At 26.3% G+C, this 16,031-nt stretch overlaps 1 protein-coding gene across 4 annotated transcripts; it reads left to right on the top strand.

Annotated features, from left to right (window-relative positions):
- Window positions 1–340: 340 nt before the first annotated feature.
- LOC148238078 (uncharacterized) lies at window positions 341–15,512 on the top strand. 4 transcript variants are annotated; one of them, XM_088205123.1, is made up of 7 exons: window positions 341–509; window positions 2,443–2,605; window positions 2,690–2,787; window positions 11,008–11,142; window positions 11,356–11,742; window positions 11,970–12,071; window positions 15,051–15,512. In XM_088205123.1, exons 1-7 carry the CDS (start codon window positions 498–500, stop codon window positions 15,306–15,308), a joined length of 1,155 nt encoding a protein of 384 aa, XP_088061249.1. In that variant the 5' UTR covers window positions 341–497; the 3' UTR covers window positions 15,309–15,512. The 4 variants fall into 4 exon arrangements, with proteins under 4 accessions (XP_088061249.1, XP_088061253.1, XP_088061251.1 ...); XM_088205127.1 differs by having other exon boundaries at window positions 359–509; window positions 2,443–2,593; window positions 15,054–15,512; XM_088205125.1 differs by having other exon boundaries at window positions 359–509; window positions 2,443–2,593.
- Window positions 15,513–16,031: the final 519 nt, after the last annotated feature.

The raw sequence follows: 16,031 nt of genomic DNA, 5'->3' as shown, positions 1-16,031 counted from the left end.
CATAGAAGATTGATGAATCAAGTGTTGTATAATAAAAAAAAACTGACCACGAGACACCAATTATGACAAAACAGCTAACTATTACTGTGCCCAATGGAATACATTTTTGGACAAGTTAGATTCCCTAAAATATATTATATCTAAGAAGATATAATTTGCTTAATTTGAACTAAAACCACGTACTATACTTTCAATAGCTTTTTGTACAGGCTGTACTGTCACACACATGGGCGTGTGCGGTAACTGCCGCCACTGCCGTTCAAGATCTGATTTTTTTTCGCCTCTCACAGAGCACTGGTTACGTCCATGATTAAGATGTTTCGTGAAAGTATATAAGGTCCTATTGCGAATAAGAATCGGTCACTCCCGTCTCAGGTGTCGCTCACGTTCATTTCACCTGACCGCCGGTTATTTTATTTTTTTATACCACGAAAAATCTTCGCTTACTTAATTAATAAGTGCTACGTATATACACAGTGACAGTGCTTAGTGACAAGATGAATTTCTCAGTGAGTATTGTCTTAAATAATTAAGACACATATAAAATAAAAAAAAATTATAGATATTTATTTAATAGATTTTTGCCTAATAACAAATATAGAAAAATTGTGAAAGTCGTGCCTCTTAAATAAAGAGTCATGGGTTCGAATCTTATATGAACTCACGACTTATCGTATCTAGAAAGCCTAAATACACTTTTTTATAATCATAATTTTGATCGATTAACTCAATCAAGTTTTTATAACTTTTCTTTTCAAAGAAAAGCTATGAGTACTATACAATGCTTATCATTATTTGCATAAAAATATCATTACATCGCCACTAAACTGATTATAATACATTTTTATTAATCCAGTATTTTTCATGTACCGATAAATACAATATTCGCAAAATATATCTAAAAGTACATTTGTCTATTATTATTTTTTTAATAGTCAATTTTTATTGTTAAATAAATGAAAGATTCTATTGTAGTGTTCTTAAGGTTTAAAAATGCATTAATATTAATAATTATTTTGACAAATCTAAAAAACGACCCGATCAAAAAAACAAGTATTTTTTATTGTATTTAATTTTCTCGTAACATGTAGTAATGCGTTTTACAAAAAATAAATAGTTGCTTTGAAAAGTTCTGCAAACATTTTTTTTTATTATGAGTAATTAAAAAATAAAAACCCCATATAAAATTAATTTTACTTATAATCATAAGTAATTAAAAAGCATTCCTAAAACACGTTTTTGGAGTGTTTTTTAGTTAAATTATTTTTATATAAACATTTGGTTAAACTATTTTATCTTAATTTTCAATTACTCATAATAAAAAAAACAATTTCTTGACAGCTAAAATCATAAAACGACTTTTTAATTCCTTACATCTTTTAAAATGTTAATGCAGTTAAATTGAGTAACTATTGTTTGTTTCAAGATCTATATGATTGTAATAATGGATACGAAAAGCGTTTAAAAAAAGTATAAAAATAGAGTTTAATATATATTGTGAACTGTTATAATAATATAAAACTGATAAATAAATATTATGCTCAATATTATTTATTAATACGAAACATAAAAGGTATTTTTTTTAATTTTGTACATTACACAAAAAATAAAAATTTGTACCTAAAGCCTTGCAAAAAAATCCCATAATTGCAATTCGCTTTTCAATTACATTACAAAAAATATTAACAAGGACTTATCTTTTACAAACGCTATGCAAGATTTCAAGGTAGGGTTCAGAGGTATTTATAGAAGTTCAAGTAAAATTATATCTTAGGAAAGATAGAAAAATCGATTTGAAATACATTTTTTTTATTGCTTTAATTTGTATGTAACATAACTTTTATTTAAAAGATGTAAGAAAAATAAATTGATTTTTATATTTTATATCATTTTAAAATTCATATTGAAGCCCTTATGTTTAAAAGCGGATATACATTTTTTTTAATTATTAAAAATACACAAATAGGTAAACCTTAAAATTTACTACTTTTTCTAACCTTGATTTTCATGCTTCATTAAAAGTTTTTTTATTTACGTATTACGTTTTTGTACGCTTTACAATTAATAAATTTTTTTTTTTAAGATATGTTGTGTCGATTAAACGTCTTAAAAATGCACTTAAAAAGAGCTTTAATTTAATAATTTTAGCGATTTTTTTTATATATTATAATGTTCAAGTATGAGATACTCCTTACATGTACTTTTTTAACAGAATTCAGTAACTTACAATATCCGTTACAATTAGAACCTTATTAAAACAGTTAATAAATTGAATTTAACTTACAATTTAAATATTTTTTTATGTAACCATATACAAGATAAATTTTATTTATTCGAGATGCTGATCCGTTAAAATTCAGCTGTCGGATTTTAGCTTTTACCCGTGAGGATTATCACCCAAATCTGGATTACTATTTATATAAACAATATTTTTATTTATAGGTACTTCTTATTCTGGCAATCGGATTGATCGGATCTACCCAATGTGCCAAGAACTTGGATTCTAAGATCGATGACAAGAAAACTGAGAAGAGGGGTGTCATAGACATTCACGGGACTGCTTATGCGACATCGGCTCCGGCCCTTGCGCAAGGTACTAATTTCTGTAAGCATAGGGAATAATTGTTTGCAAAGTTATGCTCGTTTTCTCCATGGAATAACCAACACCCACGCTCGGTTATATTTCCAGTCTCACATGGTCCAGCGATTCTTCCAGCAGTTACCGCTACACCTGGCATAGTGTACGCTCCGGAAAAACAGATCGTTGCGACTGCATCTCCGAGCCAGGTGAGACACAATTTTCTAAAATATATTACGTAAAAGTTCACAGAAATCTCTAGATGTTTCTACGTATATTTAATTTTTGAGACGCTTGAACAAATATATGTTAGAATAAAAATCTGAAGCTTTAACAATATAAGTTATGGATGTTGCATAAGTTGTTAGTTAAATATAAATTTTATTTATTGAATTGTTTTATAAGAAATGTTAAGGAAACATGAAGCTAAAAATGTTTCAATGTATTAAGTTATGTTTTAAAGTATTTTAAAAATTAAATAATATTATGAACGATAGTAAAAAAATCATTTAAAATGCAAGTTGAAAGAGAAAGCAAATTAGTGGGTGTGAAAGATGTGACATGTGACAAGGAAATCTATTATGAATTAAAACACCAGTATTACAATTATCTAAATTTAAAGTAATTTTAAAATCTCAAAGAGAATATTATTAAAAATGATCTATTTAGTGAATGTATTTTTATTTTATTTTTTCTGTTTTTATTCCATTTCTTTGAAAAATTGTTCTAGGAGTCGCACTGTTGGCAAGTCCAAATAACTAAAAAAAAAATCACAAAGTATTTAAGCATTAAATTACACATTAAAATTTTAAATGTACTATCAAGGACTGTTCATATTTAGTATATACAGTTTTTGATATAAATTAATATTTTTTCTAAAAGTTAGTTTACAGAGATCCAAGTAACATTAAATATTTATTTATGTAATATGCCTATTTAATTTAATTGATTTAAAGAGCTGCTATTAGAGTGAATTATATGTAATTTAAAGTAATATGAGCTTAAAAAATAGTACATATTACAATTTTTCATAATTTGAGAAATTGTAGAAATATAATAGTATATTTTCTAATAATAAAAATTCACCAAGTATTAAAAAAATAACATTATGATATTGATAAAAAATATATCAAATATTATTTTTCTTCTTTGAAATTATAAACTGGCAAAGATTTATTTAACACGTTATTTTTAAACCTTGTGCCCAAAGTTTTTTAACTCAAATTTAATATAAATGTAAGTATTTTTCAATCATTATTATTTAGGGTTTTTTATGCTAAGTAAAGTATACAGCGATAGAAATGAAAATCTCTTGACGATAAAGAACGATTGAAAGTCATCCATGTTAAAACACTATTGAATTTTTAAAAATGAATTCTATAGCTTTGCAGCATAAATTAATGAGATATTGAGAGTATTGAAATCTATTTTAGCAATGATTTATTTTTAATTGAAAATAATACTTTAACATATAATACATATACCTGTCTTTATGCCTTATTATATAAACCAGTAATATCTACTATTTACATAGATAATATTTTTAATATATTTTAACGCAAAGTTTAATAAGACAGAAAAATTACGGTAGACCATTTCACTGACGATAAAGATACTTCTTTCTATACGAGATTTTCGCATATAGCGAGAGATGATAATACGCCTACGCCTTTACGAAACCGTTATGCACACGTCCATAATTGAAATGATAATTTTTGCGCGCTTATTATGTAAAATTTTAACCGTCGTCTTTTTAAGGTCTCATTTAAAATGCATAAAAAGTCGTAGCGCACCAAACATCTCGGAAAATCCTCGGAAAAATAGGGGCTTTTTAAAGTAATAAAGTCAACTTTTTGTTTATGCCCTGCATAGCGGTCTTTAGGAATAATGTCCATCGGCCTCGGCACTCCGCATCGGCTGTCTATTTTGCCCTTTTTACGGCCTTTCCATAAAATTCAACCGTGTTAGTGTCTCGTGGCAACGAAAGACCTTTGATGGATTATGCAAAAGGGCTTTCAGGTTATAAGAAATGTACAGTAATAAAGAAAAATAAAATAAAAACAAGACAAATAAAATACATTTCTTGTTGCGGGGATGAGACTCGGTTACATCCAATTATTTTTTTGTTGTCCTGAAATTTTACTGTTACGCACATGCTTAGTTTTATTATGATGATATATTTGTACGTATACGGTACGGTTTAAAAGTATATTGACAGAATAATTGAATTTTTTTAATCTATGGTTTATTGCACACTGCTGAAGCAGATGAGTATAGAAAATTGTGTGTGATGTTCTTATAAAAATGTTTTACTAAAAATCCTAAACAGTCTCGTTGTTAAATTCATTTGTAAATAATTTTGATAATCTTCTTCAAGAGTTCCTTTAAGGTCCTCTGCTCTTCATATCATTTAATTATGACGTAAATACAGCAGTTACAAGCTTATAGTTATTATTTACATTGTTATGTAAAATGATTTATTGCTTTATAAATTTAAAAAAAAATAATTTACAAAATCAAACTATTTTTACATTAAAATCAAATTAAATTTTATTACGATAAACACGCTTTAGATTGAAAAAATATTTAGATTACAAAAAGGAAGCTGTAAATCATCAATATGAAGTATCAATTAAGTTTTATGAAAGGATAGTGACATTTCCAGATATGAATAAATTAGAATTTATTTACTTTCATATTTAAAAGTTTATTTTCCTGATGTAACTAACCATAAGCAAATTTCTATGATATTATATTTTAAATATAAAACAACAAACGGTGAACTAATATCACATTTTTCATTTATAGTATGTTTATATAATATATAAAATATTTTAAGTAGTTAAAACAGCGTGATTGTTTTGCAAAAAATATAATGCTATAATAAGGTTAATTTGATAATTAGCTTATGTCCATTTTATTAGATTTTCCTTATATAATATTTTTTTTTGAGCAAAACTTCTTTAATTGAGTTTTATGTTAGAGGCTTTAAACTAAAATTATTATTTTATTTTATGCATAGTTATTTTTAATATTTTTATTCATACTAAGTGAGACATTTTAATTACATTTTTTGCCTAAAAAATGTATCAACTGTGTGTTATTTTGATCTATATTCAATCAGATTTTTTTTCTATGTATTAAATTGTATTATTATTTATTTTTTATATATATATATCTGTACTATAAATTATTATAATATTCTCATTTCTTTTTGTACAAACATTCGGTCGTTACTCATTCTTTTATGTATACGTATTTTTATCAGAGATGAGTCTCAAATTGCTTCTACCGAGATATACGCCACATAGAGAGAGTTTAAACAACGTTTGCGAGAATATTTCCCGAAAACATTTTCAATTTTATTTTCTCCAGAAGCCACGGGAATAGAGCCGAGCGTAATGAGAGCTAAACAAACCAAAATAATTCGTTCCGTTTATCCGTCGGTGGGTTTAACGCGTGTTAATTAACTTTGCTTTACAGCGTGGCGCTCCTCACTGCAAAAGTTAATCCAAGGCTGAAAAAAAAACTTGCGTTTGATATATACATTTTTTAATGCGCCCACTTTTTGGCGAAATTGCTTTCACGGTCAAAATTTTGATCCGAAAAAGTTTTGAATACCCGGATATTATTCCCACTCCTATAAGATAAGCCGCCGAAGTTTTTTAACCCTGGATACATATTTCACAAATATAAGGACTACTCCATAAAAACGTACCATTTTAATAAAATTTATCTGCAGTATTATTACTTTTTAAACATCGACTTACAAACTCTACTTCATTTCTGTTTAATGTATTGTTAGACTCTATACATATTTCTTTTTATTATTATAATAGCAAATCTGCAAATTATAATTTATTAAGAAATCGATGCATTTGAACCACAAATCCAAATAATAATAAATGAAATATTTTATCAATTTTCTACATAAAAAATTAAAATGACTTTAAAATATATTAACTGTAATACAGTAATTATGCGTCATTGTTAGTTAGATCATTCATAAGTTATATAATTTCCTAACAATATTCAATTAGATGTCAACGTTGCGCGAGAACGTCTTTCAACCTCAACAGGACGTTACCTAATCGATTCATTTATTTATGTCAGTTTTCCCGGTTGTAACGTTGATCGATCAACTTTTAAATCGTTAGCGACTTTCATCGTAAAAGTGAGAGTTAAAACTGAGACAATTGAGCCGCTCGATTTTTGAGAGTATACGTTCATAAGTGAACGTGCATATAAAAAAGTGGAACGAGAAATAAAACAATTAGGAGTCTATGGTGTGTTTTTTTTAAACTATAATTACCTAGTAAGCAGCTTTTATTTTTGTCTGTAATTTATGTCAGACAGTAAGGAGATAGGATGAAAATGAAAGTGATTTTCGTTAGGAAAGGTATGTTTAAAAGTGCAAGTAAAAGATGTGATCTCATTGAGCGAAAGTTGAAGAACCAGATTCTGTTACTTTAACTCTATCTAGAGTTTGGATGACACAGTTTCGAAGCTTGTGTGTTTACACAAGCAACGTATAAACATTCTATTTTATATTAATAATAATGACGTATTTAGTTTTAATCACTTCATTAGTAATACTCGAAAGCTTATTGAGCAATAATTTAAAAATATAGTGCTTTTTAAGTTTGACTGTTAAAAAGATGTAAACATTGCATATATTAATAATATATAAGTCTGAAAAATTTTATTAAAGAATTTAAATTATTAAAAAAAATACTGTTCATTTTTTTTATAGTAAATGCAAAAAAAACATTAACTCAACCTAAATACAAATACTTGTGAACCACATAGACTTAACTTCCTTTTTGTGTGATTTATTTCTTAATTCGCAGTAATTTCAAAATCATTGCTAAATTTGTCTATGAATTAGATTCCATGCTAAATTTATATCAACCATATATATTTGATTTATTTATTAACAAATCATTAAAGAATCTCACTTTACCATACAATTATTCGTCGATTTAGGATTCACGTCCGAGATGACAGATTCCAACGCCAGCGGTTGCATCCGATTGCATATGTAACATTCTTCGAGTGCCTTTTTAAACGTTCTTGTTCTAAATCCATGTCTGATAAAGCGACTGCATAATGTCTCCGCCTCTATAAAAGGAAAACTGTCACAATCACGTGTGTTTATCTTGACAAATGCACCAACCGGTTCGATAGAACGTATGTTTAATTTTAGGTTTACCGGTCAATACGTTACCTGGTTCGCAACAAATATATATTTATATTTGTTTAATTTAATTTTATAAAAAAATGCTAGTGTAACGTGATATTATACAATATTAATTTAATTTGTAAAATTCAGTAATTAATACAAACAACTTTAAGGCGCTTTTTTTTTAAGTAGGGTTTAATATTTTTACAATCATTATAAAAAATATTGAAAAAAATAATACAAGTTTTAAATTTCTAATGTGCTTTTTTATAATAAGATGAGATAATTCGATTTATATATTATCGATGCATATTAATATAAAATTACAAATTTGTTCAAATTGTGGCATTAATAATAATTAAATATTTACTCCGACAAAATACTAAGAATTACTTTAATTATTTATAGGAACTGTAAAGTATATTTTTATTTAACTTTAAGCCTGGGAGTTAAATTATAAATTTTTACAATATATTAGTAATATTTTATTATAGAAAAGTGTTTTTTTTTATAAGAATAACATTTATTTGTTAAATTACCGTTACGCTATTATGCATACTTTCACCATTTTTATGACTTTTTAATAACCTAAAAAACAATTAAAATTGTATTTTATTTTCCAAAATTTAAGGTTGTACAATTAAAATTACTTATCATTGCACCGTCTATTTTTTTCTTGATAAAATCAGAATTTACAAATAATAATATAATTTATCTATATATTTGTAAAAAATATTAATGTTTAGTTTATACGTTTTATATTTTATTTGAAAAAAAATATATAGTGTTAAAAAACATAAGCATTTTTAGAAAAATCACAGTTTTTCTTATATTTTCCTAATCTCGCGGATTATTAGAGTAATGCTTATTTCAAAGCAAGATAAATTGTATAAATACATTTACATGTGTATATTAGATATATTTTTTAATAATGCACTATAAAAGCCCATGGAAAGTATAGAATATATGTATAAAATAATCAAATTACAAAATAATTACGTATTACGCATTTTATTATATTTAAATAACACTTAATAATAAAAATATTTAATCTAAAAATGTGACCAATTACATATAGTATATTTTTAAATGCTGATATCTAATAATTTGTTATTGCTATTTAAAAAATAAATAATTAAGTACCAAAGGCATAGTGTAATATTTAAATTTATAAAAAAATCTAAATATCACATGAAACAAAGTTTGCTTACTAAATCTTAAAAAAAAATCTACCTGTAAATTTTTATAAGCTCAATAAATTTTTCTGGTGGGGTTAATATTAAAAAAAATAAAATATGTTATTTTAGGTATTTTTATATTTATTGCATACATATATAAAATAATTAATTTATTTTAAGTAACGGTATTTGAACAATACTTTTAGTATATGACCATATTTCTTAAGACATGTGTAACGATATTTGATGCAAATATATTTCACTCTTTATAACTATCTATAATAAATATAAATAACTGATACAAAATTAGTTTAAAAATAATTTGGTATTTGTAAATTAACTTATTATTTTACAAAAAAATCTATAATTTTATGGCGATGATAATTTAAATGTTAAAAAAAATATAAATCTGCTAATATATTTTAATCTTTATATATAAATATATTAAATATCAGTGAATATAAAAGTTCAGTAGTAAGTAGTCATTTTAACAATATTTTACGTTTATTAAACCGTATTTCTATAAATATACCAAACAAATATGTTAAATTTATAAGATGGTATTTTTAAAAATATAACGATTTTTTTGATAAATAATAAAACATCTTATGCTATTTCAATAATATTTCAGATACATTTTTGCCGTCTATAAAATTAATAATTAATTTAAACGTAGTTTAAATCAGTTATTAATTTTACAGACGGTAGTTGAAAAAAAAAATACTTTTATTAAAAAAAAATATTCCCTAATATTTGTTATTTTAAACAATTCGAATATTGAAACAACTCAGTATTAAAAAAAGTATATATTTATTATAAAGAACACTTAAAAAAATTGTATAAGTTCAAAGTTTCAGTCTATTTAAAAACCCTTGAGTTTCAGAAAATATAAGTACTTTCGGAAATTTCGGCACTTAAAAAGTGTTTTTTTTTTCTTCATTACATAGCTCTAATAAATAATTGAGACTGCGTTGTTAAAATGTGTTTTTAGAATTAGTTTTGAAATATTCATATTACAAATAACTTTTTAAGTTAGATTTTTCATAAATATATATTTAAGGACGGAATAGCGTGCCACAGCCACAGCAACGGAACCTGAATTTTAATTTATAAAAATGCGCTATTTAAAAAAAATGATTAAAAATTGTTCAACAAATAATAATTTATTTATATAATATATATATTTTTACTTGTAGGTATTCATTTTGTCCGATTGACTCACTCAGTTGGTATATATTTATCCGATGTGACGCATTGGGCTTGCATCTGTCAAATTACAATGGCAGATTTAATTAAAATAAAATAAATAATAATGTAAGAAATAGTTTAATCGTAAAAAATATTTTAAATTTAATAGGATTATTTATTCAATAAAATCATAACTTCTAATACTATTAAAATTCTTCAACAGATAGATTTTTTCCTTTTTTGAGTCAGTTTATATTATAAAAACACAAAATATATAATATATGTAGTTAAGCATATTTTTACAATAAATAAGGGAAAATGCAGTTATTCTTTATATACAACTTTTTTGTTTATTTATATATATATATATATATATATATATATATATATATATATATATATATATATATATATATATATATATATATATATATATATATATATATATATATATATGTATATATATATATAAGAGATGTAGTGAATAATTTATATTATTATGTCAAATAAAAGACATACATCTATAATGATTAAATTGAAACCGCAATAGTAATATAAAATTTAATAACACTTCGAACGCATTACTTAAATATAACACTCAATTTACTACGTTGTAGAATTACGTTACGTCATGCGAGTAACAGCATTATTTTTAATGTCTACGAGAAGCGTAACGTTATTGCACAATAAAAGAACCCTCTCAGTACTATTTTAACGATTCAATAATGACCCAACTGGGAAATTCTCAAGAAGGAATTTTTCAATAATCCAAGCGGAAAGTCATAAATATTTTTTTTTCAAGCTATCAAAAATACACATAGTTATGATAAAACAATAAATTTAAAAAATATTAAATATAAATTTATTGAAATATTTCTCAGATTTACGCTAAACCATCACCACACTACCCAATCAAGATATCGGACGCAGTTTTGGCAGGCCAACAACAAACTTATTCCGGCCTGTTGAGCAATCAACTCTATCAAGCGCCCCAGGCATATCAACAAGTTGCCAAGGTATTTCAATAACACAATAACCCATAAACACGCACAATAAGTTTATAAAAATGATCGTATTTGTTACAACAAATGCGAAATAGGTTACTGGTTCATTATTATTTTAACTATGCATGTGATTGAGTTTCTTCTTATTTAAATTGTTGTAAAGTCCTTGTAAATTAAAAAAGGCATAATACAATTTATGAGAATTTTTTCCAATTGTTTTTGCAGGTCCAAATTGCCCAGCCTACTTACGCAGTTTCCGCTCCAATTCAATCCCAGCTGGCATACAGCAAGCACACGATAGGACCTCAACATCAGCAAATTTACACCCAACAGCCCCAATACATAGCGCAGCCCCAAGTTCATTATCAAACAATAGCACAACCTCAGCCCGTGTACACACATCAACCCCAAATTAATTATGTCCATCCTCAAATTTCACATTACAACCAACCTCAGGTGTCTTACGTGCAACCGCAGTACAGCAATTATCAACAGCCACAATATAACAATTATCAACAACCGCAATACTATCACGCACAACCCTTGGCCTTGAACCACCAACAGACTGTTGTGGCGCAGCCCTTGACCAAAGTACCAGTCGTGGCACAGCAGGTAATATTATACAATTAATATTTAGTTTCATCATATCAGACTTTTTTCTGAAAAATTAATTAATAAATAATTATGTTATTTTATTAAATATATAAAGAACATGTATTGATTGCGTCAATAATTTCATTTAGTTATGTAATTAGTTTATGTACGTTTATTACTAAATAATTGAACAGAACTATTTATAAAAATACAATTCATACCTACTGCTTCACAATTTTTCACAGGTGTATGCACATCAACCAGTCTTGTCCAAAGAGAACGCTGTTAGTTATGCAAGCTTTTCGCAGGGACAAAGCGGTCCGGTTCAATACGCTCCAGTTGCGAAGGTAAAAAGCTCCATTGTTTCCTAAAATCACTCTATCTCACCATATCGAGTCGATCGGATAGTCCAGAAAAAGAATCGCCCGCTTCGAATGTGCCAGAACTTATCTTAATCACTGGAAAGTCTGATAACGCTATTCGTTCAGATGCATGAGAAACCTTTGTGTCGAATTCATTGTTGATTTTCAAAGGGTAAAATCGAAGTGTAATTTGAAGGCAAATCACGTGCTGTCTATTCTCTTAATAATAATAATAATAATGTCATTTATTAAATATTTTCATTTGAAGATTCTCTGAAATAATAAACATTTAAATGCACTAAATTATATAAGCAAAATAAAATTCTAAAGAATTCGCAGTGAAAGTTTTGCATTTGAATAAAAAGTATTTTATTCACACGAGTGTTTGTTTGTTGTTAAATTTAAAGTAGTTTTACTTTTGCTTTATATTCATAAAATAGTTCGTTGAGTGTGCATAGTAAAATATAATATTTTATATATATAAAACATACATTACGACTCACATGTAAATTAACTTTTTAATACTATATCAAGTAAGTCATAAATACTTATTTAATTAAATAAATATAACAAATTAATCATCGTATTGTTAATAATATTTAAGGTAAAGAAAATAATTTAATCATAGTTGTTAATAACAGTAGCATGTATTAAATTAAAAAAAAAATAGGTTATTGCCTCTTCTAGACCAATCAAATTAGCAAAAGACTGACACAAAGTGGCTATTTTACATTGTAAAATAATTTCTTTTTTATAACTCAAAATTATATGTAATAATATAAAGTGTTGAAATATTATATAATACAAATATTACATATTTAATTTAATTACTTACAAAAATACTTATAATTCAAAGAGTAAATAAATATATATTAATTCATATTTATTAAATTTATAAATTTAAATGAAAAGCCTTAATGAAAAAATAAATAGCACATAACCCTTGATTAATAAGGTAGGAATAGCGTTGTCTTTAAAGCTTAAATCTGTTAACCCAGAGGCCACGGGCTCAGATGCCTCTCAGCAGCCTCAAACTTTAATTTATAAAAATCTGTTTATAATAAAAACCGTCTTAAGCTGTAATATTGTTTAATTAATTATATAGATTTTCAGTCTGGTTATTGCAACTTAGTTGTTATACTTCATGTAAGGTATGGATTTACCCCGTTGTAACATATTGGGCCTATCTGGATGGCTCAGTTATAACAAGCTGTTCATATACTCACAAACAAATTAAAGATATTAAATTTTATGGCAAATAATTTTAAATTTTAAATTGTATTATGAGGCCTAGACTAATAACCCAGAGACAACGGGTTCAGGTCCTGGCAACAGACTCAAATTTTTATTTTTAAAATTATAAAAATGCGCTATTATTAAAAACTGTAGTTATTCTTTATATTTGATTGATTTCCCTAGTTGGTACTTATATACCCGGTTGTAACGCATTGGACCTGCCAGGCCAGTGAGGTTACAATATTAAAGAATATAAACTATTCATGGCCGACAAACAAGATAACTTTGTGTTAAAAAAAATAATTCACTTATGTTTGTATTGATATTTTTTAGTAAAAATTCTGTATTTAAACTTTGCTATTTTGTTTCTTGCAAGCAGATTTGACAAATGCTAAACGGGTTTATTTCGACCAATTAAGTTTCAAGTATAGTCAATCCTCGCCTAATGTACGCCCATTTATTTTAAGGCGTGTATATTTATACAATGTAGCAATCTAGTTGTTTTACGGTCCTTTTACGCAAATAAATGAGAGCAAAAATCTTTGTCTTGTGCATGATAAAGTCATAAATTTTCTTAACCGCGTGTTTAAATCAATACAATTATATCCTTCAGTGGTGACAAACGGTTATAGTGGTTAACCACAATGATTGATGGCTATGGTTTAAACCGTAAGCTGCTTTGCTTTTACGTGTTTATCGTACTACGTTTTTTTAAAGTCTGGGGTGATCTCTACTTTTGAAGCTTCTTATATGGCGATTACTTCAGAGCAAAGGTTCTTAGAAAAATATAATGTGGTTTGCGATTTATCTTTATTTTTACCTACCAATGTTAAAGAAAGTGCTTGACTAAGACGTGGTATTGAAAAAAGGCTTATAAAATAAAAAAGTTAAGAAACCATATTCCATGAATAATGAAGGATCCACTACCAATACTATAATAATAATTTATGTTTAAGAACAACGCTAAATTCATGATTAATGCAGTATTTTTTTCTACAACACCTAACGCGCGCATAATGTCAATGCATTTTATTGATTGTATAATGGATGGCCTTTGTTCATTACTTTTTTTATCATAAGTAAATATTTGCAAAAATTAGGTGATAAATTTAACCAGCAACAGTTTCTTATTATATATGTAAGAAATGTATCAATAGTCAAATCTAAATTGTTTTAAACAAATTGCAAGCACAACGCTGCATAGATTTGTCGCATCACACAAACCCTAGCGTAAACGGCAGTGTTGTTAACAAAATATAACAAATCACTAACAAATAATGTAGCTATCAATGAATTGATTTCTATTTTATTTTTGATAAATAAATAAAAATAAAAATTATATTGCTCACAATTTTTATAGAATAAAAACATATACAATGAAAAATGTAATCAAATATATTATGATTATTTAAATTATATTATACTTAAAAAAATTCAATATAACTTAATATTCATAATATTAGTTTTTTGCAAATATTTCAATAACATAATATATTTTTTAATAATTTATTGAAAAAAACACTTACATACGTTTATATTATAGAAGCTTTCTATTTGATATCTTAGTAGCATATGTATGTAATATTCAAAAAAATATATTTATGGTACCATTTACGTCCCAAGTGTATTTTTAAACATATTTTGCCGATCTTGAATTCTATTTTCAATATCAGAAAATATTATTTTCTCCTCACATGCAGAATCTAATGCATAAATTTATACCGACAGCAGCTGAGCTACACGTCCCCGACGACTGTGGTTTCCAAACAAGTTGTGGCACCGGCAGTCTACCAACCAAATCAGTATTATCACCATCCTCAACAGTACCAGCAGGTGTATACCCAGGATTACAGCCAGCAGCCTCAAATATACACAGCCCAGCCCAAAGTAGCCTACGCTCAAGCTCCAGTGGCTTATACAACACAGTATTATGGAAAAATAGCTCAGGCTAACCAAGGCTTAACCTATCCGGCTTATAACCATTGAGTTTATTCATAATCATATTTAGATAGAGTTAAAAGTTATAATTAACACAATCTGTGACATAAAAAAAGTATTTTTTAGATTTTATGTGAAATAATATATGCCTATGTTAACATATCGCCATTCTTATAGTTTTGATTAAAAACTTATATTTAATGGTTGTATTATATTATGTGTTAAAATAAAATATATTTAAATAAAAAAAAATGATCATATTAATCTTAATATTACGTACTGCCTATTTGCAATTCATATTTTTCAAATGTCATACGTATTTTCAACTTTCTCCAACTTTCATTTTAAAATTTGATTCGCAAATAATTGCTAGAGTTTTCATAATAGGCAAATATAGAGCATGCAAGAATCTATATGCTAAACACGTTTATTATATGGTTAACTATTAAGCAAAAAATAATATATACCTATAATAAATTACTCAAGAAATTTAGTATTTTTTGTGGTACATTTTTTTTATTATTATACATACTTTTATTAAATTGTTTGATTGAAAACATGGTACCGGATATTGTCCGCCCTGTATGTTTTCTCATCATTCATGTGTGTAATATTATTTTACATAATGACAATGCTGTGTCACACCTTCATATTGGACTGTCCTTTCTATAATAAAATACTTTCTCTTTGTGTTTTACGAGCTGCATTTGTCAACATGGTTAATGGCGAATTGGGCGTACGTGCACAAATTATGTTGCTCGAGTTTTCGAT

This window comes from Plectrocnemia conspersa, unplaced genomic scaffold (assembly GCF_051122295.1).
Source record: "Plectrocnemia conspersa isolate PC_06_02 unplaced genomic scaffold, ASM5112229v1 ptg000002l, whole genome shotgun sequence".
NCBI lineage: Eukaryota > Metazoa > Arthropoda > Insecta > Trichoptera > Polycentropodidae > Plectrocnemia > Plectrocnemia conspersa.
Note: the sequence above shows the minus strand (reverse complement) of the source record. Positions and strands in the feature narration are given on the sequence as shown.

Excerpts from the sequence above, each read along its gene's own strand:
- LOC148238078 (XM_088205123.1), top strand. Across the intron at positions 2,606-2,689 it reads TGCGCAAGGTACTAATTTCT|TCTCACATGGTCCAGCGATT; the intron begins GTAAGCATAGGG and ends TTATATTTCCAG. Across the intron at positions 11,743-11,969 it reads TACCAGTCGTGGCACAGCAG|GTGTATGCACATCAACCAGT; the intron begins GTAATATTATAC and ends AATTTTTCACAG.